At 37.4% G+C, this 27,586-nt stretch overlaps 1 protein-coding gene across 2 annotated transcripts in view; it reads right to left on the bottom strand.

Moving 5' to 3' along the window:
* ATG10 (autophagy related 10) overlaps window positions 1-27,586 on the bottom strand; it is a 259,676-nt gene that overhangs the window by 46,295 nt on the left and 185,795 nt on the right. For both annotated transcript variants that reach the window (XM_019965387.2, XM_070793999.1), the window contains one exon: window positions 23,149-23,246. In XM_019965387.2, coding sequence (XP_019820946.2) covers window positions 23,149-23,246 — 98 coding nt within the window. The remainder of the gene's footprint in view (window positions 1-23,148; window positions 23,247-27,586) is intronic.

Raw genomic sequence — 27,586 nt, 5'->3', positions numbered from 1 at the left:
ACATGACTAGCTCACAAAGCTGAAAGCCATTCCCCTCTAGGCTCTAGGGCCTCAGAATTTCCTGAGTTTCTTCCTACACTTCTGGCCACCCTTTCTCATTGCCTTACATAGGTGTCTTCTACTGTTCTCTTAAATGATGGTATACGCAGAATTCTCTCTTAGGCCATTTTTGGGTTTTGATTTTTATATTAGGCTATGTGACCTCATCTATTCCCATGGCTTCAATTACTATTTATTGCTGACGACTTCCAAATCCACATTTATATTCCTGATGTGGTCTCATGAGATTCAGAGACATGTCACTTGGATATATTGCATGATCTTTAAACTTTTAGGATCTTGAAAACTGAATTCACCCCATCCCTCCTCTATGACTGGCATCATCCATACCCAATTTCCCCAACACTGTCAATTCCACTTCCTAAAATAAAACTTCCTTTTTATCTCTAGAATCATTTTTTATCTCCACACACCCCACCCCCATCCAGGCCACCCTCATGTGTTCTCTTCCTAACTGGTCTCCTGCCTTCAGTCTTGCTCCATTCCAGTCTTTTCCACACTATAGCCAGAGTAAGCTGCAACTCTTTGTTTAAAGATTTGTCTTCCCGTTAAATACTGTAAGATTCATGAGAATAGGGACCATGCCTATCTTGCTAAACTATCAGTTACTAAAGCATCCTGTTATATAGCATAATTCAAGAAATATTATGAAAGATAAAGACATTTGCATCATTGACTTCACCTAATATGAAAATAATGTAGAAAAAGCCCTGAAGACTTCACAGGGATGCCAGGTCTAGTTTTGCTCTTCATTGTACCCCAGAGTTTAGCACAAATCAGGCCTACATTTGTTTAATCTATGAATGAGAATAAAAATAAAATAGAGATATTAACTTGCCCTGCAAAATGACATACAAAATGCTGTGTAGATGAAATGTGCAAAGAACAAAGCAGTACTATTTCTTATACTGAAGGGAATGAAATTGCCAGTTCCTAGCTGCCAACTCTACCCCGACATGTTCGCCCTAACCCCTTCCCTGCTTTATTTTTTTCCACAGCAATTTCATTTTCTATCAGACTATGTAGTTTACTATTTATTTTGTTTTTTGGTGTCTCCCCTACTAGATGTAAGCTCATAAGAGCAGGATTTTTTTTTTTTAAGCTTTAATTTTGTATTGGGGAATAGCCAATTAACAATGTTGTGACAGTTTCAGGTAAACAGAGAAGGGATACATATACATACACATATATATGTATGCATTCTCCCCTAAGTCCCCTCTCAGCCAGGCTGCCACATAACACTGAGTAGAGTTCCATGGAGAGCAGTAATTTATATTTGCTCTGTTACTGAACACATAACAGGTTAATATTATTAAATTATGTTTACTGTACCTGGGCCTGTGTTAGATATGTTAAATATTTTATCTTATTAATCTCTAACACTCTAGTTAGAGCCCTTTATCTCCATTTTAGAGTTTAAAATTAGGAATCTTCTAAAAGTTACATTACTCTTTAAAATGAGAAGGATACTATAGGAGGAAAACAAAAAGAAAGACAAACAGAAGCACAAATAAGCTGTAGGAAAAAAATGAACCATATCAGTCATCACAATAAAAGTAAACAGATTAAACTTGCTGGTTTAAAGACAAAAATTATAGACTGGATTTTTAAAGTACAGCAGTATGAGAAAAATATAAAAATAGCACTTAAACATAAGGACTCTATACTTCTGGTGCCAGCCAAGATGGAGTAAGCCCACTACAGCCAATCTCTCCATTTGACTAAAGCCAAAAAAACAAAATTTTTAAAAGCAACTACTCTACGACTCTGAAAAGTTAACAGTAGTAGCAGGTTGGAGACAGAAGCCAAAACTTGAAGAAGAACTTCTAGGGGAGTAAGCTCCCTGGCTTTTCCTCTCATATCTCCTGGCTTTGACCCAGGGGTGGCCCAGTGTGGTGTTGTGCAAAGACTGCAGGCCACAAAAACACTAGCCAGACAGCTAAGAAAAGGGGTCCCTGTGAGTTGAAGAGGGCGGGGAAGATCTATGTGACTTTTTTTCTTACCCTCTTTCTTCTCTCACAGTCCTGCCCCAAGGATGGATGGCCCCAGTCATGGACCTGCAGTGTCCACAGTCATGGACAGCCTAAAACTTTGAAACAAACAAACAACAACAACAACAACAACAAAAAACACCCATGTTTCTGGCCAGAGGAACTGGGAAAAAGAGACACTGTGGTCTGAAGATATGGGGGACTATCTGGATTATATTTTCCCCCTTCTTCTCTCTTTTCTTCTGCTGTTTTGTCCGAAAGGTAGTCCTAGTAATACGAAACTACATGCAGAGCAAGAAGTTAAAATTCCAAGAGAAACCCTCTCTTTCTAGCCAGAAGACCAGGAAAAGAAGTCTTTGAGGTCCAGAGCATGTGGGAGAAACTGTAGAGAGCTGGAGAAATGGGGCCCCTCATTCTGTACACAAATAGAAACCCCAGGCTCACTGGGTGCACGTCCAGGACAGATCTAAACCGGCCTAGGAAAGACTGTGAGGCAGAGGAATAGCTGACACAATTTTGTCAAAAAACAGCAAGGCTGAGAGACTTTGACTTAATATAAAGCTTCAAGACTTAATATAAAGCTATAATAAGCACAACAGTGTGGTATTAGTGAAAGAAGAGAAAATAGATATATGTAACAAAAAAGAGAGTCTAAAAATAGATCCACTCATATATGGTCAATTTAACTTTTGAAAAAAGGTATGAGGCAACTCCATCAAGAAAGATTAGTCTTTTCAACCAACTATGCTGGACCAAATGGACGTCCACATGTAAAATATAAAATCAACCTGAACTCATACCTCACACCTTACACCTTACATAAAAATTAACTCAAAATGGATCACAGACATAAGTATAAAATGTCTATAAAAAGTCTTTGTGACCTTGGCTTTGGCAGAGTTATTTGATAATACTAAAAGTATAGTATATTAAAAATGTTTTTCGATAAATTGGATTTCGTATAATTTTAAAACTTTTGCTCTGTGAAAAACACTGTTAAAAGAATAAAAAGAGAAGTTATACACTGGGAGCATATATTGTATATCACATACCCAGTAAAGGATTTGTATCTAGAATATATAAAGAACCCTTAAAAACCCAACAAAAAGAATATAAAGCATCCAACCAAAAAAAAAGGGGGGGGGGACAAAAGATTTGAAAAGACATCTAACTAAAGAAAATATTGTAAGTCCAAAGAAGCACATTAAAAGATATGAACATAGTTGGTAATTAAGTAAATGCAAAATAAAACCACACTGGGACACAACGATACACTAATATGTATGACGAAATAAATTTACAAACTGACAGTGCAAGTGCTTGTGAGGATGCGGAACAACTGGAACTCTCAGAAACTGCTGAAACGCAAAGCGGCTCAAACATTTTTGGAAAACAGTCTGGTGTTTTTCTAAGTATTTACCCAAGAGAAATAAAACTTATATCAACCCAAAAAACATGTCAATGAATTTTATACTATCTCCATGCTAAAGAATTTTGTAACAGGGTATTATTTCTAATCAATAAAAAGTGGAAACAATTCAAAGATCCTTCAAGTGGAAAAGAAATAAAGAAAATGTTGTGCATTTAAACAATGGAATGGTACTCAGCAATAAAAAGTAAACTATAGATATATAGCAACATGGATGAATTCAAATGCATTGTGGTAAGTGAAGGAAGCCAGACTTCACACTCCAAATACTGTATATAGTAAAATCCATGTACAATATCTAGAAGAGGAAAACACAGGCACCAAAAACAAGGGCTGGGGCAGGAGAAAGGATTGAGTACAAGTGGCTGCACCGGGGAATCTGGGGCAGTGGTAAAAGAGCTGCTCTGCATCTTGATTGTAGTGAGTTAAACATCTCCATACATTTCTCAAGTTCCACAGAACTGTACAGCAAAAAAAAAGTGAATTTTACTGTACATAATTTTTGAAATGTTGAATTCAGTTTAGCCGCTCAGTTCCAACTTTGCGACCCCATAGACTGCAGCACTCCAGGCTTTCCTGTCCATAGCCAACTCCTGGAGCTTGCTCAAACTCATGTCTATTGTGTTGGTGAGGCCATCCAACCATCTCATCCCCTATCTTCCTATTCTCCTCCTGCCTTCAATCTTTCCCAGAATCAGGGTCTTTTCAAATGAGTCAGCTCTTCGCATCAGGTGGCCAAAGTACTGGAGTTTCAGCTTCAACATCAGTCCTTCCAATGAATATTCAAGACTGATTTCCTTAAAGACAGGCTGGTTTGATCTCCTTGAAGTCCAAGAGACTCTCAAGAGCCTTCTCCAACACCACAGTTCAAAAGCATCAATTCTTCAGTGCTCAGCTTTCTATATAGTTCAACTCTCACATTCATACATAATTACTGGAAAAACCATAGCTTTGACTAGATGGACCTTACTTGGCAAAGTAATGTCTCTGCTTTTTAATATGCTGTCTAGGTTTATCATAGGTTTCCTTCCAAGGAGCAAGATTCTTTTAATTTCATGGCTGCAGTCACCATCTGCAGTGATTTTGGAAACCAAAAAAATAAAGTCTGTCACTGTTTCCATTGTTTCCCCATCTATTTGCCATCACATAATGGGACCAGATGCCATGATCTTAGTTTTCTGAATGTTGAGTTTTAAGCCTCTGCTTTCACTCTCCTCTTTCACTTTCATCAAGAGGCTCTTTAGTTCCTCTTCACTTTCTGCCATAAGGGTGGTGTCAGCTGCATATCTGAGGTTATTGATATTTCTCTCGGTAATCTTGATTCCAGCTTGTGATTCATCCAGCCTGGCATTTCACATGATGCAGTTTGCATAGAAGTTAAATAAGCAAGGTAACAATATACAGCCTTGACGTACTCCTTTCCCAATCTGGAACCAGTCTGTTGTTCCATGTCCAGTTCTAACTGTTGCTTCCTGACCTGCATACAGATTTCTCAAGAGGCAGGTTAGGTGGTCTGGTATTCCCATGTCTTTCAGAATTTTCCACAGTTTGTTGTGATCCACACAGTCAAAGGCTTTGGCATAGTCAATAAAGCAAAAGTAGTCATTTTTCTGGAACTCTCTTGCTTTTTTGATGATCCAGCGGATGTTGGCAATTTGATCTCTGGTTCCTCTGCCTTTTCTCAATCCAGCTTGAACATCTGGAAATTCACGGTTCACGTACTGTTGAAGCCTGGCTTGGAGAATTTTGAGCATTACTTTGTTAGCGTGTGAGATGAGTGCAATTGTGTGGTAGTTTGAGCATTCTTTGGCATTGCCTTTCTTTGGGATTGGAATGAAAACTGACCTTTTCCAGTCCTGTGGCTGCTGCTGAGTTTTCCAAATTTGCTGGCATTTTGAGTGCAGCACTTTCATTCACAGCATCACCTTTCAGGATGTGAAATAGCTCAACTGGAATTCCATCACCTCCACTAGCTTTGTTTATAGTAATGCTTCCTAAGGCCCACTTGACTTCACATTCCAGGATGTTGGCTTTAGATGAGTGATCACACCATCGTGGTTATCTGAATCATGAAGATCTTTTTTGTACAGTTCTTCTGTGTATTCTTGCGACCTCTTCTTAATATCTTCTGCTTCTGTTAGAAGATATTTCTGTCCTTTATTGTGCCCATCTTTGCATGAATGTTTCCTTGGTATCTCTAATTTTCTTGAAGAGATCTCTAGTCTTTCCCATTCCATTGTTTTCCTCTATTTCTTTGCATTGATCACTGAGGAAGGCTTTCTTATCTCTCCTTGCTATTCTTTGGAACTCTGCATTCAAATTGGTATATTGTTCCTTTTCTCCTTCACCTTTAGCTTCTCTTCTTTTCTCAGCTATTTGTAAGGACTCATCAGGCAACCATTTTGCCTTTTTACATTTCCTTTTCTTGGGGATGGTCTTGATCCCTGCCTCCTGTACAATGTCACAAACCTCTGTCCATAGTTCTTCAGGCACTCTGTCTATCAGATCTAATCCTTTGTATCTATTTGTCACTTCCACTGTATAATCTAAGGGATTTGATTTAGGTCATACCTGAATGGTCTCGTCATTTTCCCTACTTTCTTCAATTTAAGTCTGAATTTGGCAATAAGGAGTTCATGATCTGAGCCGCAGTCAGCTCCCAGTCTTATTTTTGCTGACTGTATAGAGCTTCAATCTTTGGCTGCAAAGAATATAATCAATCTGATTTTGGTATTGAGCATCTGGTGATGTCCAGGTGTAGAGTCTTCTCTTGTGTTGTTGGAAGAGGGTGTTTGCTATGACCGGTGCATTCTCTTGGCAAAACTCTGTTGGCCTTTGACCTGTTTTGTTTCGTACTCCAAGGCCAAATTTGCCTGTAACTCCAGGTATCTCTGACTTCCTACTTTTGCATTCCAGTCCCATATAATGAAAAGGACACCTTTTTTGGGTGTTTGTTCTAGAAGGTCTTGTAGGTCTTCATAGAAGTGTTCAACTTCAGCTTCTTCAGCATTACTGGTCGGGGCATAGACTTGCATTACTGTGATATTGAGTGATTTGGCTTGGAAACAAACAGAGATCATTCTGTCATTTTTCAGATTGCATTCAAGTACTGCATTTCAGACTCTTTTGTTGACTATGATGGCTACTCCATTTTTTCTAAGGATTTCTTCTAAGGATTCTTGTCCACACAGGTAGATATAATGGTCATCTGAGTTAAATTCACCCATTCCAGTCCATTTTAGTTTACTGATTCAAATAATGTCTACATTCACTCTTGCCATCTCCTGTTTGACCACTTCCAATTTGCCTTGATTCATGGACCTAACATTCCAGGTTTGTATGCAATATTGCTCTTTACAGCATCGGACTTTACTTCCATCACCAGTCCACAACTGGGTGTTGGTTTTGCTTTGGCTCCATCTCTTCATTCTTTCTGGAGTTATTTCTCCGCTGATCTCCAGTAGTATATTGGGCACCTACCGACCTGGGGAATTCATCTTTCAGTGAGCTCCTTACATCATACAGCAAGTTTCCATATGTATATAATTTTTTAAATGTTCTATATGTCAAGAACAACAGAGAAAGATGAATGAAGGACAGAGAAAAGTTTATCAGATAAACACTACCCAAAAGAAAGTTGGTGTTGCTATATTACACTAGGCAAAGTGATTTTTTTGTAACTTGACTCAAGGCATATAACTTGTAAGGGGCAGATTCAACCTTTAAGTTGTTTCTTTCTTGATATGCATTCTATGCTATTTTCAATGTAACTTAATAACTTACATTCTACTTATCAAGAGGTAGGAAATTTATTAATTAAAACAGAAAAGTCTGAGACATTCTTGCACAAATTCTCCCATGCAGTTTTCATTGTTTGAGAAAAGGCAGTAAATATTCAGGAAAAAAATGTTTATTTAATATCAGAGAAACTGTTTTTGTTTCACTTGGAGATTTCTTACTTTGTTTTCTTTCATAATAATAGAAGTCATCTATTAATTCCACCTAAAACTTGAAAATTTCTACCAGACTTCTCTATAAGAAGAAATAAATACTAACATTTAGAATTGAAGAATCTCTGCAGCTAAGATGAATGATCAGAGGAACCTGCCTACTTTGAACAGAAACATGTGCAGGAAAAACTAGGGGAAAACTAATTACATAACATAGTGTGAGCAGAATGTGCCCATGTACCTGAAAACATTTAGGGTATATCATATTCCTTACAGGATGTTAAAAATCAGTGATCATATGAACCATTAAGTAATACTTCCACTGATGGAATTACGGTGTTTGGTCTTCAGAAAAGTCAATGTGAAAAGTCAAACAAAACAGCAATTGAAGTTTCAAGCAGGTCCCCAAATCCCAAGAAACTATTCTAGTACTGTTTCCCTCTGAGAATTTTTTTCAATTAAAATACAATAGCTACCTGTCCTTAGAATGTTGAAAACTGAGAGAGGAATAACCTCTTAGACCAAGAATTCAGCTTGTGAAATCTTTGCTCTTGGGAGTGACTTCAAAGTTGATGTCAAAACTACAGAAAACATGTAGAAAAAAATGTGTCTTTATCCTAGCTTCTATATTGGTTATTAAATGCAAATCTGGTTTCTTTTTGCTCAGTTCTATTGATCTGCTATTACTTAGAGTGTCTACAAATTGCAGCTAGAATTGGGCAGGTGAATTAAATGAAAATCCCAAGGGAAATACACTTCATTTCCAGCTGAATCCCCTTAATCAACCTTCCTCAGGCCCAGGCTCTCCCTGTCTCCCAATTTTCCTCATATTTTCACTCCAAAATATGTAAGGGTTTCTCCTTCTCATGGACAAGGCATGTAATACTGTGCAGTAACCAGGACCTAGAGAGAACATTCATTCAATAGGAAATGAATTTTACTTCCTGACCTTGGCAAGAGTGCTCGGGGCACTTGATTTAGCTGAGGTCGGTCCCCTGAACCCCTAAATGTGAATCTGGTGTGTGTGCATGTGCTCAACTGCTCAGTGATGTCTGCCTCTTTGCAACTCCATGGACGATAGCCTGCCAGGCTCCTCTGTCCATGGGATTTTCCAGGCAGGAATACTGGGGCGGGTTGCCATTTCCTTCTCCAGGGGATCTTCCTGACTTAGGGATCAAACCCGTGTCTCTTGTGTCTCCTGCGCTGGCAGGTGGATTCTTTACTACTAAACCACCTGGGAAGCCCCAAGAACTTAGTATGGGCACACAAATCACACAAAGTGTTCTCACTAGATATAGATGGATAAACATGAAATAAGGGCACCCAAGATCTCCAAACCCTCACCTGCAAAGTCATTGCTGTCCTTAGACTGGTTTGGAAAACCTCTGATTCTGGCTGAAGAGTTTGGCCAGGCATGAATGAGAGAAGGGAAAAAGCAGACTGCATGCAAGCAAGGGAGAAGCGGTGTCCCGGATGTTTGCCCTGAACCATTTTGGTGTGTATACAGGTTGAGTTAGCCGGGGAGACACTATTGGCAGCTATAGAAACTTAAGATCCTTAGTTTCCAAAGTTAACTGGCTACATTTTCTGATTATAAAGGATCTCCATAAAATACCCAGAGGGCCAAAAGTCTGTCTCCTAGGAAGTGCCAAGATGGAGAGCTCAATTCAAATATCCTGATCACCTTCCTTCTGGACCATATGGTGAGTTGTTAGAAGTTGCCTCAGTTTGACAGGATGAACTGTCATATCCAAGGCTGTAGGCTCTAAGAACTATTTTTATTCAGCTGCTTCACAAAATAACTTTAGCAGATGCAAAGGTAAGCCTGGCCACACTGATCTCAGTTAAGACCAAAAGGATCTTTTTCTGAGCAACCTGCTGGAAACAATATGGACTTATATATTCCTGATTCAACTCTCTCAAAAGATAGACCTGACATGTCTAAAATTCCCCTTGTCAGGGAACAAAGCACTGTTAGTTATATAGCTTTAACTTGACAGTCTTTTGAATTATATCTTGGAAATATGTCCTCTAGCTCAGACGTTTTCAAACATTTTAAAGCAGCAGAACACTTTTTGCAAATAAAACCTTACAAGAAATCGAAAAAAAAAAAAAAAACAGAAGCAAGTGGAGGTGCTTTGACTGAAGTAACGTGCAGAGCTCCAAAGACCTATTCACCTTATTTGGATTCTCCCAAATACCCCCTCATCCCCCTCACACCCTCATATACATCCTAACACACACAGAATGGCCTCAAGATACCCCAATGCACACGTGGGGCTTCCTGAACACTGTGAAAACCCAAATTAGCTGACACCATACTTTTAGGAGATTAGACTATACAAAATGATAATGATTTGATTAAAGCTTCATCAGTAGAAGAAAGACCTGTTTTGAGAAGACTGTCTCCATGTGGTCCACACCTCCAGGGGTGGCCATTTTGATCAATGGGGAAAACAACAGCCAAACTTGTGTCACAGTAATAACTTAAATTTCCTAAATCAAAGTCCAAGGGGAAACATCATTCACATATTCAAGAGACCAACACTATTGATCACTTAGCCTTTTCTGGTGGTGACATTGATGTCAAACATACCTGAGAAGAAATTCAAATAAAATATGGAAAATAATTGCAATTTGCTGATTATTTCTACGTAGGAGATGGATTTTACAGGACTCTTACACATATGTTCTCCTTTAACAGCTGTTTGCAATGACCGCCTTCAAGTCACGGTGGAAGGGGAAGGCTTTAGAAACCTTTAAACAGGTTATATAAGCAACCCTCTGAGGTCTAAAACATTGATTGTCTGGCTGTCCTTATGTGGAGTTCCCCACTGGCTGTATATTAACAAGTCTAAGTTTGAAAAACTTGCCTGTATTGCCATGTGAGTGTATAAGGGACAGGCCACTGCATTCTTGGCTGTTAAAGTCTATTTGAATAAGGTTAGAGGGGTGGAGTGGGGGTGGGATGGGGCAAAAGTCTGGCAGAAAGGAGCTTATTGATTAGAGGAAGCTACTTAGACATGTATTCAGTTTAACCTCTTTAACCAGCAAGTGGTTTACCTCACAGCATCCATGTATATTACCATTTTCTCTTCAGTATATAATACAAGCTTTTCTAGTCAAGTACAATACCCTGTACTACCTCTGGCTCTATCACAATTACCGGTACAATGCTGGGGATATTGTAGCGATTTAATGAACCAGACTTTACTGCACAAACAGTGCTAAGTTTCTGGAGATATTTTGCCCATAAACTGAAGAACATTTCTTTTATTTTTAAAATTTAGTTAGCCTTGTTGGCTATTCACTATAATTGAACAAATCATACCTGAATTGTGTTTCCTTACCCTTTAATGCTACTAGAAAAGAAGCCTTAATATCCACTTCACTTTCTTATATGTAACAAATTTTAAAAACATTTATTCCCAGCATAACTGTAAAAAAAGTCTTTAAAAACTCAACTCTAGATGTATTGTAAGACATGCTAAGACATTTCTGTATCTCAGTGGGAAGCTGTAGGTTTAGCCACAAGCGCAATAACAACTACAGATTGTACCGTGCAATGCTTGTGGCATGGCTTCGGGAGATGCTCATGGCATGGCTTGGGAGAAGCACTGCAGATGGATTCTCACAGGCCCAGATGGGCTACTTCTGCTCTTTATAGCCTTGGGACATCCCTCCTGTGCTCTGCCAACCCCATCATGTAAAAAAACAGCATGTTGAAATAGCCATCTAAAGCTGAAGGTCTCTCCTGAGGAAGGCAATTCACTACCAGGATTTTTGAATGCTATTTGAATGACAACTACAAAACTAGTTAACTAAGCGAATATGACCCCTAAGTACTCTATACCAGCTTCTTCTTCAATAAACAGTCAGTTTGAGCCTGTGGCAGGAAACTTGAAGCTCAACAATCATTCTATTGACCACTGCAGTGCTGTATTTTATCCAAAACACAAATTATGCCCACTGCTTTTCCTTTTCACAGTATTTATGGATTAATAAGAGTGCATATTCTTAGCACCAACTATGTGTCAAACATCATGCTAGGCACATCACAGGCATTAACCCACATAATTCTCATAACAACCCAATGGGGTCCTCCTTATAGTAGTCCCCATATAGAAATAATTTCCCATTTTGTGAAAGAGAAAGGTGAAACATCAAATAATTTACCTCTGGTCATATAAGTAGAACTTGAGTAAGAACCCAAATGATTCTGTCTTCAGAACCAAACTCCCACCCTGTTGAAAAAGCTATTTTTAGGTCCAGCTATAAATTATTGTATCCATCAAGATTAGTTGCAAAAAACAGGGCCTCCTTTGTCAGACTGAAGCCCTCATTAGGAGAGATCAATCAACAAATTCTAGACGACTTTCTAGAAACAATTCCCAAAGCCATCCTGGAGAACTAGAGACCAAATGATATAATGCCTCTTTTCAGATTAGGAATCTGCCATTTTAGAATCATACCTCCAACTCCCATGATTAGAACTTGCTTCTATGCCAGCTCCTCCATGGTAATGCCACACCAGCTACAATTCACAGCAGCAAAACAGCTGCCACATCCACTGCCTCTTGACACATTCAAAGCTAGTGATTGGACACTACAGTCACACAGACAACCCTCAAGACCCACAGTGCTTCCAACACAGTACAGACTCCAACACTTCTACCTCCCAAATCCCTGTACAAATGCAACCAATATGATGAACCTAATCAAATTCAGACCTCTCTCCAAGAGGGAGATGGAGAATTATGTTTTAATTCTCCAATGTCTGCAGTACATGAAGGGAACAAGAGAAGGAGGGTGGAATGGATGTTGAGTTATAATCCTACAAACTCAACATTCAGAAAACTAAGATCATGGGATCCAGTCCCATCAATTCATGGCAAATAGATGGGGAAACAGTGACAGACTTTATTTTTGGGGGCTCCAAAATCACTGCAGATGGTGACTGCAGCCATGATATTAAAAGGCAATTTTCCTTGGAAGAAAAGTTATGACCAACCTAGACAGCATATTAAAAAGCAGAGACATTACTTTGCCAACAAAGGTCCATCTGGTCAAAGCTATAGTTTTTCCAGTAGTCATGTCTGGATGTGAGAGTTGGACTCTAAAGAAAGCTGAGTGCCGAAGAATTGATGCTTTTGAACTGTTGGTGTTGGAGAAGACTATTGAGAGTCCCGTGGACTGCAAGGAGATCAAACCAGTCCATCCTAAAGGAAATCAGTCCTGAATATTCATTGGAAGGACTGATGCTGAAGCTGAAACTCCAATACTTTGGCCACCTGATGCAAAGAACTGACTCATTGGAAAAGACCTTGATTCTGGGAAAGACTGAAGGCAGTAGGAGAAGGGGATGACAGAAGATGAGATAGTTGGATGGTACCACTGACTTGATGGATATGAGTTTGAGCAAGCTCTAGGAATGGGTGTGGATAGGGAAGCCTGATATACTGCAGTCCATGGACTTGCAAAAAGTCAGACATGACTGAGCTACTGAACTAAACAGTCACTACAAATTCTAAAGATTGTTCTTCTTTAACATGGTTGCAAAATTTTGTGTGTCTAGGGAAAGGTCCCAGATTTTTCAACAGATTCTCAAAGAGGTCCACAATGCAAAAATGGATTAAATCTATATGACAACATCTTGAGACTAAGATAAACTTTACAGGAGGGCTAAAGCATAGTGGCTAATGATAGAGCTCTCAAAGTCATAAGTTCATGAAAGTGAGTTCAATTTCTGGTCCTGTCACTTAACAGATGTTTAACCTTTAGCATCTTATCTGATGTCCTTGTCCCTTGATTTCCCCTTCTGTAAAATGTATAAAATAAAATCAACCTAATATGGGTGTTCAGAAGATTAAGTGAAATAATAAATGTATTTAGAAGAGTACCTGGCACTTGGGAAATGTTCCCTAAGTGTTACCTATTGTACTGAAAAATATGTAGACAAGGTAAGTTCTCAGCTTAAAAGATTATATAGTAGAGTTGCAATCATGCCCCCACACTTTTAAATTCATGTTCAATTTCATACAGCTTTTAGAAGTGAGTACTTGATTTCCTGTGACAGCAAACAGAAAGACAAGCACCCATTTATATGGTGATGACCTGGTTCTACTTAAAGAATACATTGATCTCACAGCCAATTACTGCCAGAAGGAACAGCTCAAGCACGACTGTGCCAAAACCAAATGTGTCAGTTTTAGGAGATGTTCTTCAGGACTCAAATGGATAGTATTTTGAAAGCATTCAAAATGCTAAACCTTTTATTGTTTATTGTCTGGAGGGAGGTGTATTAATAGTTACTTCATCCTGGCAGGCCTGCTCCGATACCATTTTATTCAATCAAATATTCCACTTGTGTCTTGTTATTTGGGTGAGGTGGATGACTGATAATTCCAGCTCACAAAAATCTTGCCATCCAAGAGCCTATCTTCCAGGCTTAAAGGAGCAGGACTTAGTGCTCCCATGGATTCTCTCCATCATTGGTGCAAATGATGAAGCTTTACAAAGCAAAGCCTGAGCCCTGCTGGCAGGTACTCCTCCAGGCACCTCTGCACAGCAGAAACATGGCTCGGGCTTGGAAAGGATGCAAAGCAGACCCTTTAATCCTGACTATGCTTCCTCAATGTCTAAAATGTATGTGCCCCATCAACTGCAAGAAAAACCTACATTTCATTCATCTGTAACCTTGGTATTGATTGACAGATACATGGCTCCAATATGTAGCCTGATGGATATCAGATTGTAAAACATTAAAAAGAACAATTATGTCCAATGTCAGCCAGCACTCAGGGAAAGGGTTCTCTAATATCCTGCTGGTAAGAGGAGTTAGTACACTTCTTATGAGACTGACTTGGGAATTATCTAACAAAATCTTTAAAAGTGAATGCTTATTGACTCACCAATTCCACTTCTAAGAATTTATTCCAAGGAAATGATCTTACAACTGCATAATTGTATGTTCATTTAGAATCTGTTTATAATACAAACAATTGTAAAAAGAACTCAGTGTTGACAACATTAAAACAATTATGGTATAGCCTTATAATGAAATTCTATGCAGTTATTAGGAGGAAAATTTAGATGTATTTAAATATTGGTATGAAAAGATATCTATGACATAAATTTAAAAAACCAGGTGTGATCTCATATGCATTTGTGTATATTTATATATTATATATACATGTGTGAATATACATTATATATAATTATATGAAAAAATAAACAATATTTCTAGAAAGCTATACACTGGAAGGTTAACAGTGGTAACTTATAATGTTTGAGATTGAGCAATTTTAATTTTTTTCTTATGCTATTCCATATTTTATTTAAAATGGTCAGCATATAAAACTTTCTTAAACAGAAAAAATAAATTATTAAAAAATCTTACACTCATATAATAGCACTTTTACTTGAAGATAGTCCAAGATATGTATTGAGATTCATACATACAGAATCTCTAAACTCTTTCTTTGTATCTTGTACCAATATTGGAACAAGCAAACCTAAATGCCTTTAGAAGACAGGTGGGCAAAGTAAGTGAAACAGGATATCAGGCAAAGGGAAAAGAAAGTGATCATGTTTAACTATAGAGCATATACCTAGTCCAAAGGCTTTCAAATTCAAAAAGCTTTCCAAGCACTCAAAATACATCTACAGGTTGAATCTGAACAGCAAGCCGCTAATAAGGACCTTTTTCAGTATGAATCTCTACACATGCAGAACATTACTGTAACTCTCCCACACAAATCAACAGTACTCCCTCCCCACCTCTTGAAGGTAGCTTAAGTAGTATCTATAAAGGAGACAATTTTTTTCATATTTGTAAGATTATCTTCCTAAAATTTAATATAAGAAAAAAGCTTCTCTTGGTAAATGTTCATTTCATAACAGAATGAAAGCAACATATTTAATTGGTGTTCTCTATTTTTGTTATTTGTTGTTCTAGAAAGTTCCCATATGTCCCTTAGCCTAGGTTTTCTGTAAAACTGTCTTTCCCTCTCTACCACTTAGTTCTTGTTCACTTTCTTTAATCTTTACAGTACATGTATTAATCTTACATTTGAGTATATGTATATACATGACTTTAAATATTTTTGAAATTCAGACTGGACAAAGGGAAGTAGCAATGATATACTGAAAAAATAACATCAGCATGCAATAAAATAATTGTAATGACTTGCAAACATGCTTTATATATTTTGTATTATACACAAAGGATGCAAAGCAGACCCTTTAATCCTGACTATACTTCCTCAATGTCTAAAATGTATGTGCCCAATCAACCGCAAGAAAAACCTACATTTCATTCATCTGTAACCTTGGTATTGATTGACAGATACATGGCTCCAATATGTAGCCTGATGGACATCAGATTGTAACATGTTAAAAAGAACAATTTTTCAAATTCAAAAAGTTTTCCAAGCACTCAAAATACATCTACAGGTTGAATCTGAACAGCAAGCCGAACTACAAAGTATAGACTGCAAATGTAATATGGGAAATTTAACAGCTAATATGGAAAAGAACCAGGAACACAACAGGTGAAAAGAAAAGGCTAAGGGGGTGGGAAATAGAAGTTTTTAAAAGGTGGAATAATTGCATTATAGAGTATGAGTGTGCAGTGACCATTGTGCCAAAAATAACAGAAAACAAACAGCATCTTTTTTGTGCTTGTGCTCAGTCACTTCAGTCATGTCCATCTCTTTGGGACCCCATGGACTATAGCCCACCAGGTTTCTCTATCCATGGGGATCCTCCAGGCAAGAATACTGGAATGGATTGCCATTTCCTTCTCCAGGGGATCTTTCCAACCCAGGGATCGAACCTGTGCCTCTCCTGCATTGGAAGGCAGGTTCTTTTCCACTAGCGCCACCTGGGAAGCCCAATACCCTCACAGGGATCTGGATAAGTTGTCTGCAGAGTCCATCTTCCATGCTCTCTGGGTCCTGTGCCTGCCTTCCCACCTCCCAGGCTTCTCTACCTGCTTCTAGCTGCTGCTTTACTGCCCACCCACCAATAACCTCTAATCACTCAAAACCTGGAAATGAGAATATAAATATTCCTCAAACTTGAAGTTTTGGAACTAAGATGTTTATTAAAAATTAAAAATTGATGATAGGTAATTATCAAAATGAAATGTGCTAAGATGAGTAATATTAAAATTAATTATTAAATATTTTAAATGGTATGTTATTTTCACATTTATAAGCTGCTTCTTTTTTAGGAATAAAAGTTCTAAGGATCAATGAAATGCTGGAAAATTCTTTAAAGTAAGCTCTCATATAAATTCAAGGCATGTGCTAAGTCAAAAGTGCAACTTTGACAGTAAAAAGCTAAGCAATACTCAGCTCAATGAGATATACATACAACAAAGAACATTACCCTAACCAGTCTCTTGTTTTTATTGTCTACTGAAATAAAATTCAATTTAAAGAAATAAGACCCAAATATAAAAGAATAAGTTGGCTACTTGTAAGAAATACATTCCTTGTTTAACTATATATCTTGAACCCTCATTGAAATGGAATAAAACGAAACATTTTAGAAATTAATAATCAAAAGCTGGATGAGAAAGTAATCTTATACAAATGCCTAAACAGCATTCAGTATAAAGATTTCCTAAAACATTTCAGGGTGTAAAGTCAAGAAATTTTTTAAAAAATTAATTCTTTAGTCAAAGATAATGACTAAATATCTAAAGAGAAAGAACTTTCATATACATCTAAATGTAAGGAAAGTCTTAGAAACAAATAAAACTTACAAAAATGTGTTTTTTACCCCAAACAAGAAAAGCACAATAGAATGTGAGAGACAAAGGGTATTTCTGAACTGATAAAAAATAAAATAAAATGAATATGGAGAATGAAGTACTCCAATGATGTATGGACTCCACAGCATCAACATTCAATAAACATTAAAGACACAATGCAGGTATAGATTGACAATCTAAAAATAATTACCAACAGAGACAAACAAAAACAGCACTAGCATCACTACCCTAGGATACCAAAGAAAGGGTCATACAACGATGAAGTGTATTTCATTCTCCTAAGACAGGGGAGTGTGGTAGAATTACTGAGTGCTATTAAAACACTGGAGGGTTTCTACAGAAAAGTCTGCAAGATAGATGTAATTACTGTGGGATTATAAACCTACCCACTAAGGTGATGAATTAATGTCCAGAATAAATACCTAGAAACTCAGAATCAACAAATTAGCAGCAAATTACAGAGAAAACAATCACATGATGTCTGAGGTCCCATTTCAATGAAGCTCCACCATCAAAGAGCCAGCGATGAAGCTGGCAGTGATTCTGAAGCAGCAGCAGCAGCAATCCATAAAGGCTTCTTAATTTTCTTGTCATTTAAGAATTAAGCCACTTCCAGTTCATGCTGATCCTAACAGGTGCACTAAATTGATGTCATTATGAGCCATCAGGAAATACCCACCGAGACCTATACCAACACTGAGAAGTTTTGTTAAACAGCTGTGTGTTTTAATTGATTTGTATTATTTAAAATAGAACAGTTAAAAGTCAGTTATAGGATATTGTGTAAAAGAGATGCCTAAAGACTCTAGGGAGACTGAGTTCAGAAGAAAACCAATCACTGGAACTTCACTTGAGCACTTAAGATTATTACTAGAGGAAGCACAATTAAATCAACAGTTTATCAGCTATCATTATAAATCACCAGGCAACATATCAAGCTTCATTATTTAAGAATCCTTAACCAGTGACTTCCTGCATCACTGAGAGTCAAAAGCAATCTATTCACCAAAAGGTACCTAAGTAGTTTCAGATTTTTTGCTGTGTGTGTGTTTACCCTGAGAGATTTATCATGGAAACAATGAAAATTCACTAAAATTATCATACCTTTGCATGTTTCAGACATGCTAACATCTTCTAAGTGAAATTAGTGGTATTTGGGGCATGCAGAATGTGTATACTCAAGACTTCTAGTCTGGTTCTCTCACAGTACTTGTGTGAAATCACAGGGAAAAACAAGCATTGAGTTTCTTTCCACTTCTATCCATCCAATCTCATTCATTTACTCGCACCTGGACAGCCTTCCCCAGAAATATATAATCAGAAAATAAAGTACCTCAAAATACCCAGTTTTCCAAATCTAAAGCACACAGTTCAGGTGTTAGAAACTATATATTTGAAAGGAGATGACACAGGTTGAGTTTTGTATACCACCCTTTCTCTTACTCTTCCCACCAACTCTATGTAGATGCTGCCATTAATTTTAATGGAAAAATAAGACATGAAGAGTTTTTGTAATTTGCCCAAGGTCATATAGCTCGTAAGTGGTGGTACCCAAAGTTAAATCCACTCTGCCTGATATAGCACCTAGATAAACACTCTGAAAGGGAAGAAAACCTCCTTGGAGAAGGGCTAATGCCATTCAAACATTTGCTTATTTAATGATATTAAGAAATTATTAACAACTTTAGTTGTGATAATAGAATTGTGGTTATTTTTTTTTTAAGAATTCTTACCTTTTTTAAATAAACTTTTTTGAGATAAATGTGGATTCACATGCAGTTGTAAGAAATGATACAAAGAGATTGCTCATACCCTTTACTCAGTTCCCTTGATGGGAATATGTTGCAAAACCTACCTACATTATCACAACCATGATACTGACATTGATACAGTCATATACAGAACATTCCTATTCTCACCTGATTCCCTCCTTGCCTTTTATAACCACACCCACTTTCCTCCTACCCATAACCTCTGAAAACTGCAGTCTATTCTCCTACCTATAATTTTCTCATCTCAAAAACATTAGCTAAATGGAATCATTTACCAGGCAACTTTTGGGAATTGACTTTTTGCACTCAATAATTCTCTGGCGATTCATTCAGGTTGTTGGTTACTTTGAATTACTGAGTAATATCCGGGGTAAGGATGTACCATTGTTTGTTTAACCATGCACCTCCTGAAGAACTTCAGAGTTGTTTCCATTTGGGCTATTATGAATAAAGCTGCTATAAACATTTGTGAAGAGCCCTTATCTTCTAAAAATACATACTTAAATGATTATGGATAGGATAATATGATGTCTAGAACTTGCTACCAAAAAAATTAGATCAGGTGAGATACCAAAATAATAAGATTGGTCATTAGTTTGTAAGTGTACTATAACAGGGGTCCCAAACCCCCAGTACCTGTACATGGCCTGTTAGGAACTGATCTGCATAGCAAGTGAGTGGTTGTCTTCCCTGGTGCCAAAAAGGTTGAGGACCACTGCACTACACTATTATCCCTATTTTTGTATTATGTTTATAATTTCCCATATTATACATATCCCCATATTATACGTATTACCTACCATATGTATTATGTTTATAATTTCCCATAATAAAAAAAATTTAAAAAGAAGACAGTAAGAAAAATTACTTATCTGATCACTACACGCTCACATATATAAATATACATATCTTCAAGTAAAACTGGAAGTATGATTTCTTGTCTTTTGATTTTAGCCTCTGCCAAGATTATAGGAGTTCTTTACCTAAAACACAGAGCCCACATCTTCCAGTGATCATTATTGTAACAGTCACTGTACCAATTTAGGCAGATCCAAGCTAGGCACCTGTTCACTTTCTTCTAGAAATTCTTTATTAGGCTGCAGGGTTGAGATAATAGGTAGTCCGTGATGTTGGACAAAAGCAGGTAAGTAATCACCATAATCAAATGTATGAGATTCATGAGTGGCTTGTCTTCAAAAGAGAGAGTTCGTAACTGACATGAATAGGTCCTTATCATCAAGACAAATGCTGAGGGAACAGAAGTGTGATTACTGAAGATGAAGAGCAACAAACTATATGAGCACAATCAAGCCTGAAAATGAAGTGAAATGCATGTTATATTATGCAAAGACTGCTTTTGTTTTTAAGCCACTTTGGAGGACAGGACAAGCTAATGGTTCTTTAGTATAATTCTGCAAAATGGTGTCTACTATTTGGTGCCACCAATATCCTATCAGCTCACTCTTCCCCAGTGCCGTATCACACCCTCCCCCTCATGGCACTGAGGACACCCTATTTTTTCTCCACATGGGGCCTTACAAAAATGAGGACACACTCTCTCAAAGATCTCAGGCAAAGAACAGCACATAAATAGCAACCCATTAGCTAAACTGGGATTAAAAACTAAGACCTCCAAAGTGAATATGCATAATGAGTTTCAAATACCAACTTAGTACAATGGCAACAAATGAGTTTCCCTTGCTACGTCTTCAGTGTCTGGAGCTACACTGTGATGAACAATTCTAAAGCTTAAATAAAGTGCGGTATCAAAAGTGGGGATACCTGTCCACAAGACCAATCCCAATAAGACACATTCCAAAGGAACACCTAAATGTTATACTTAGATTACCATTTGGGTGTATCAAATATCCCTCCCAATAAGTGGGCCTCATACTTGGTATTGAGATGGTAATTCATATTGTGATTAGATCTGATCATTACTACCATAGTCTGCTAAGTAGGAAAAAGAAGGTCTGCTAACAGGCAGTCCGTATCATGCTTAAATGCCTGTAAACTATTAATAAAAGATACTAGTCAATTCCATTTAAAACTATCAATATACAGATTGGGTCATGTGGTTGGGTTAGCAACTTAGGAATCCTATCAGTGGAACAAAATCTCTCGGCAACATCATATTAGGAAACTAAGAAAATATGGGTAAATTCAAAAATCTTATTTATATGTCACAAGTCAGAACAGACACATGTGAAATTAAAGCCCAAACTGACATAGGCCATCCAGAACTGTGCTTTGATTTGCACTGAGATTAATGACAGGGCTGCTAGAGACGTAAAAAGGAAAAAAATAAGATTTGGGCTCAGGTGCATAATATAAAACGTAATTGAGAAGAAGCAGACAAAAAAGGCACTACAGTTAAATACATATATATTTTTGGATGCTCCCTTCCTCTATCCTTTGCTGTCTTCTTTGACTCTCAAAACCAAGCATTTTCTAGGGCCTGTGGATTCTGACTCTACAGTTTATATTTTTGGACAGTTTGTGGTCACTGACAAGACAGTGGAAGTTGAATCACTTAGCACTCACCTTGACATACTTAAAGGTTAGTCTAAAACACTTTGCATAAAATAAAATGCTCTTGCCAAAAACCTTTCTGATGGATTTGCTTATATATCTCATTACATTATCCTTCTCATAGCATCCACTGATTTCTGGTCTACAGAACTGGGATTTAAAAGGGACCATTTTTGTAAGCTGAAGTGGTTTCCGAGAAAGGGACATGTGAAAGAAGGAGGGGGAAATACAGAGATAGAACAAAGGCAACAGAGAAAGCATTAGGGTGGAAAGAATTCCAAGAACACACTGTACAGGACGGGTTTGGGGAGTGAACTGCCATGTATGGCAGGAGCTGAGGCTGTGTAGTGTGGAGGGGGAGGAGATAAGCTGGAAAGGGCCGGCGGGACCCAGGGATTGGCAGCCCTGGAACCCAGGCAAGGCATTTAGATCACACACCATAGCCCCTTGGACAGCTACTGCAGGCTTGCACATGGGTAAGATAAGTGCTGCATGGTTAGGAAAACACGACTAAAGGGAAGGGGCAGGGAGGAAAGGAGCAGAAGACCAAAAGTAGGAGGTTTTACTAGTTGTTCCAGGTGAGGCAACAGGGTGCGAACCGGGAAGGTGATGGTAGGAACGGAAAAAAAGGATTAATTTGGGGGGCGGGGCGGGGCGCGCGGTTGTGCTGGTGTGTGACTCATATATTTAAAACTAGTTTTTTCCCTCAATTAAAACCTAAGAAATGGTCATTTGCAATCATTGTCAGAGAACTACATATGCGATGCTAAGGATTCTTAAGTTGATTGGGAGGTAAACTGTCATTATGATCAAACACATAAGAGGGCATAAAAATTCTAATGGCTGATAAAGTCATTTTTAAAGGAAGCTTTGATTAAGCTTAACAGAGGCTGGGAGAAAATAAGATTTTTGATATAAGTAAAAAAGAGACCATGATTGGTTGCAAGGTAATGAATATTTTTTGAAAATTTCTAAAATAATTAGTTGCTGATTTTAGCAAGGCAGTAATAATGACTTACATGATTAACAAACTAATTTTCTCTACTTTTGCAAATATACTTTTTATATCTACTTTTGCAGATCTATTTTTGCAACTTTTTAAAATGACTATTGCAAACCTATTATTCATCAAAAGTAATTTTTTTTTCTGCAAATGCACCTATGAGTAAAACTCTGAAGCATTAAGAGGTGACACACACTAAATCATCCATTTCTTGGTGTATATGCCAACTTTGTTTCTGTTCTCACTTAATACATTTTTATTGAAAATCTACTGTATAATAAGTACTGTGCTGGTGCTGGTTCTATAATGGAGAGAAAAAAAAAAGGTCTACCCACAAGAGTGCACACAGTATAATGGAAAAAATTAATTTAAAAAATCCAAATACATAATTTAAATTTTTAACATGTACTATGAAGGAAAATTACAGGGTGCTATGAGGGCTTATACAGAGAAGCTAAACCAAGCCTGGGTCTGGTAAGATGTTTTAAAGGAAAGTGTCTTTGAACTGAAATCTGTAAGGAAGTAGAGGAATGAAATAGGGGGGAAAAAAAAAGAAGAAGAGAGAGAGAACTAGAAGAAAAAACGTGCAGAGGGAAGGAATCACATATAAAAATGAAAACATTCTCTAACCTGTTGAGTAATAGTGTCCCATGGTCCCTGCAGCAATCGCATCTTATAGCACTCATGAACTCCTTCCCAGATGTCCTTCAGAGCTAAAGGTCTTCCATCTGTGAAAGTAAAGACTGCCAGTTAGTAATTGATTGGACACGGTGGTGCTTAATGTCTATCTAAAACTACTGAAAGAATATTATAACTTAAAAAAAAAATCTTTACTTAGTATACATACTATTTATATATCAAAAGAGTACTATATGAATTACTATTTTCTTCCAGAGGGAAATTTAAATAATCAAACTTCTCTCTATCTAGCAGTAAAATTATCTGCTCACTTATTGCCTCTAGGAATTTGACAAAATAAATAAGATCCAAATGTGTTTTAGAGAAAACTGATAAATAGAAGCATCAGTAAAGAACCAGGTAGACAGACTCACATATTCACAAGGGTGTACTGTGGATACCTCTGAAGTCTTCATACTTCCTCTAATCCTTAAATCAGAGACCATCCACGTGCTTCCTTCACCCTCCTGTCGACTGACTATCTGTAATGTTCAAATCACTCTGTTGGGTACCATGAGGAATAGAAGGAAAGCACAGAATTTCTCCTAGTAAGGAGTGTTTCCCGACTAGGAAACTAGGACAAGTATATATCAGTAAATATTGATACTAAAATCAGTATTTGGTATTGATTGGTAGACTGGTCATAGCCAGAGGAAAACTGCAGTTCTCTGAAAGTCCAGAGGAGGGAGACATTAACACCCACTGTCTTGTTCGGGGTGGAGGGACTTGAGAAGGACTTGCCGTGAAGAAATCCGTAAAAGCTTTAGTGAACAATAATCCTCCTTTTCTTTGTTTAAGCAACTTCAGTTATTCACCTATATTCATAATCACCCAAATAATGTATTTTACGAAGAATAGTATGACACAAGTAAAGTGGAGAAATAGATATCTAGGTTCAGAAAAGAAAGCAGAAAGAAGGAATTACGATAAAACCACACACTGCTGAAAAGAAGGTGGTCTCAACATTAGAATTTATTGCCGTGCTGTGCTTAGTCGCTCAGTCGTGTCCGACTCTTTGTGACCCCATGGACTGCAGCCCACAAGGCTCCTCTGTGCATGAGGATTCTCCAGGCCAGAACACTGGAGTGGGTTGCCATGCCCTCCTCCACGGGATCTTCCCCACCCAGGGATCGAACCCAGGTCTCCCACAATGTGGGTAGATTCTTTACAGACTAAGCCACCAGGGAAGCCCAAGAATACTGGAGTGGGTAACCCATCTCTTCTCCAGGCGATCTTCCCGACCCAGGAATTGAACCCGGGGCTCCTGCATTGTAGGTCGATTCGTTACCATCTGAGCTGCCAGGGAACCCTCAGAATTTAGTGCTACTTGGCTCATTTAGAGTCAACTGAGTCCTCAAGACTTACGGGTATGCTCTTTTCTTTAAGCAAGTAGACAATATCATTTAAAGAAAACTCATCAGCCTATTAGATCCAAAGAAGTATTCGGTCATTAGGTACAATACAACTTGGAGAAATAATCTACTCAAAAGCCCTCCGAATCAAAAGGTATTGCATTCAGATTTAGAGGCATAAGTACAGATGTGGAGTGTAGGGGAAGAGCAGGAGATCTGAAGTCCATGCTGAGTTTGAATCCTGGTGTTGGCACTTAATTCTCTATGTGACTGCAAGTTATTTTCTAATTAAAATATACTTAATTTACTCTTTTGCTTTTAACTTTACCTGAAAATGAGGATACTAATCCTTCTCAAATTCTATCCTTGTGAATGGCTTACATCAGGGAACACACCAGGACTGCGTCAGGCACATAACAATTTAGTATATATTAGGTATCTCCTCCTAGCCCCCATTGCACTATTCCAGTAATTCTCATAGCTTAGAGCTAAAAGATTCATTTATAGACCATTATTTCTTAAGAGTTTCCTCATGTTTCTATACCATGCACATTGTGTTTAATACAGCAATATACTAATACCATAGACAGAGCATTTCTCATGTTTGACCTGAAAAGTTGAACTTTTCCTCAACCTTTATTTTCAATAAATAGCAATAGAATATTTTGATACATTTTCAATAAGTATCTTCATCTTGGCATTTATCTGGCGGCAGGAGACCATTATCTTGTGATAAATAGTTTTATTCCATTGACATTTCCATGTCTGTAAAATGAACAAGATTTATTCATCCAATTAACATTTGAATGTCATGTTTAGCTACAAGTTTAAAACAAGCTGCCTTCTGTATCTGTGTTATATTGTTGTCTGAACACATTTACAGAGTAGGGCCAAACTTTAATCTTAAGCCCTACACGTCTTCAAAATATGCACGTGTGTGTGTGTGTATGTGTGTGTACTGATGCTAGGGAAACAGCATCTTAGGTATGTCAGTGTCAAATAGAAAACCAAATAATCAAATTATTAAAATCTGACATACTTTTAAAATAATTTTCAGATGTCAAAGTTAAAAGAATCAGTTGTAGAATAATAAAATGTTACAGCTGGTATAATTATTAATTTTAGATATAAGGTCTCAGGAAATATACATCTACCAAAATTATGGAGCCAGTTCATAACTCCCGTGGGGCTGGAACTCAGGACTCACAATTCCGTGCTCTTCCTGCTATTCCGTGCTGTCTCTGAGGGTAAAGACTGCCTTTGTCCTTTCACCACCGCAGTGCTGCTGTGCAGTTCTAAGTCGCACTCACAATTGCAAATGCTTTATATTTACTGAATAAATGATAAATGAGAGAATACTTTCCTTAACTTTATTTCCACTGAAACAGGGAATGGCTTCGCAGACCCACAGAAGAATGCTGGGTTTAAAATCTGTTAATCACTCCACCTGAGTGCAGGTGGGACCTGTGACCTGCTTCTAATCAATAGAATACAACAATGGTGATGGCTGTCACTCCTCTGACTATATTATATTATATAAGACAGTCTTAGAAGAGTACAGTGAGGGAGTAGCCAATAGCTATGTGTTGTGAGCTGCCTGTAGCGATCATAACTTGTAAGGAGCAGCAAACCATGAAAAAAAAGTCAATCACAGGCATTACAGATTCTCACTTTTCAGCCTCTAACTACACCTTTCTTGTTTCACCCTAGTACAAAGTTTTTCTTTCTTTCTTTTTTGCCCATAATAATTTGTTTTAATTTTAAAATTGAAAAATAAATTCTGATAATCAGTAATGATCTCAATTTTATCTCTCAAAATATTTCAGCCAACAATCTAAGGATGGGGTAAATGGTTTGGATATTACCACTGTCAAAAACTTGCATACTCTGCTGGAAACATTCGTGCAAAAGGCAAAAATCAGCAGCCTAGCAACATTGTGGAGAGACCCAAAACAAATGTTATAGAGTATTTTCACCAGATTTGATGCTAGAATTTGAGGGTGTCCTAAGTTTTCAGGCAACACCTAATTTAGAGAGAAAATTTAACACCTTAAATACAGGAATTAAAAAATGATCTCGTCTCCTTCCCACAGGAAGGGATATATGTATATTTAGAGCTGATTCATTTGGTTATACAGTACAAACCAACACAACACTGTAAAGCAATTATTCTCCAATTAGAAATAAAAAGAGTTGGGAGAAAAAAATGATCTGGTCAACTTAGAATAATAGACAATTACAAGGAATAAAAAAATAAGTTCAAAACATCAAAAGAGGCATCATACTCCTTTATATATGGTTATAAGAATGCTACCTGCTTGCTGTGAAGGAAATAGTGTTTTTTTAAGTGAATGAATGTGACTGCATTCTCCAATGTGTTTATAAAATTGTTTTAAAGTACATGTATCAATGATGATCAAATAAATGCTTGTGCAAGCTGCTTTAACAAGAATGTCAATCTTTCCAGTTTCTGCTGACCATTTACACTACAGAAGATCTGATAATATAGCTGTGTCTCTCACACACAGATATGACAATAATGACTTAATCAAGTGTGACGTGGATTCTTTTCCCTAGGCCTTCATCATCAGTTTTCCCAGTCATAGCTCACACCTTCATGATCAAAGACATACACAAATTAGTTTGGTGATCTTTTACTCAAAAATAAAAATTTGACCTGATTAGCAATATCTTCAAAGCCATGACATATACAACTGATGTGAATAATATATTCTAATATGACTGTGGCTCTAATTATCCCACAACCAAAATGGAGCCTTCAGAAATCCCACCAAAATCATTGAAATGAGATAATCAAATACATTTTTAAAATCACATCATAAAAATAGACCTTAAATATGGCAGAAACATGAATAACTTTGTGATTTTGGATCCATCTGCCTATTTATGAAAACTGAAGACCCAAAACTTTAATTTAAAATTAAAATGTGGACATAAACAAATACTTGGTTAAACTCATGAAACACATTATTATGTGCCTTCATGTTCAGTTGAAGTTATCTTCAATCAAGAACTTT

The sequence above is a fragment of the Bos indicus genome, chromosome 7, assembly GCF_029378745.1.
Source record: "Bos indicus isolate NIAB-ARS_2022 breed Sahiwal x Tharparkar chromosome 7, NIAB-ARS_B.indTharparkar_mat_pri_1.0, whole genome shotgun sequence".
In the NCBI taxonomy this organism is placed as follows: Eukaryota; Metazoa; Chordata; class Mammalia; order Artiodactyla; family Bovidae; genus Bos; species Bos indicus.
Note: the sequence above shows the minus strand (reverse complement) of the source record. Positions and strands in the feature narration are given on the sequence as shown.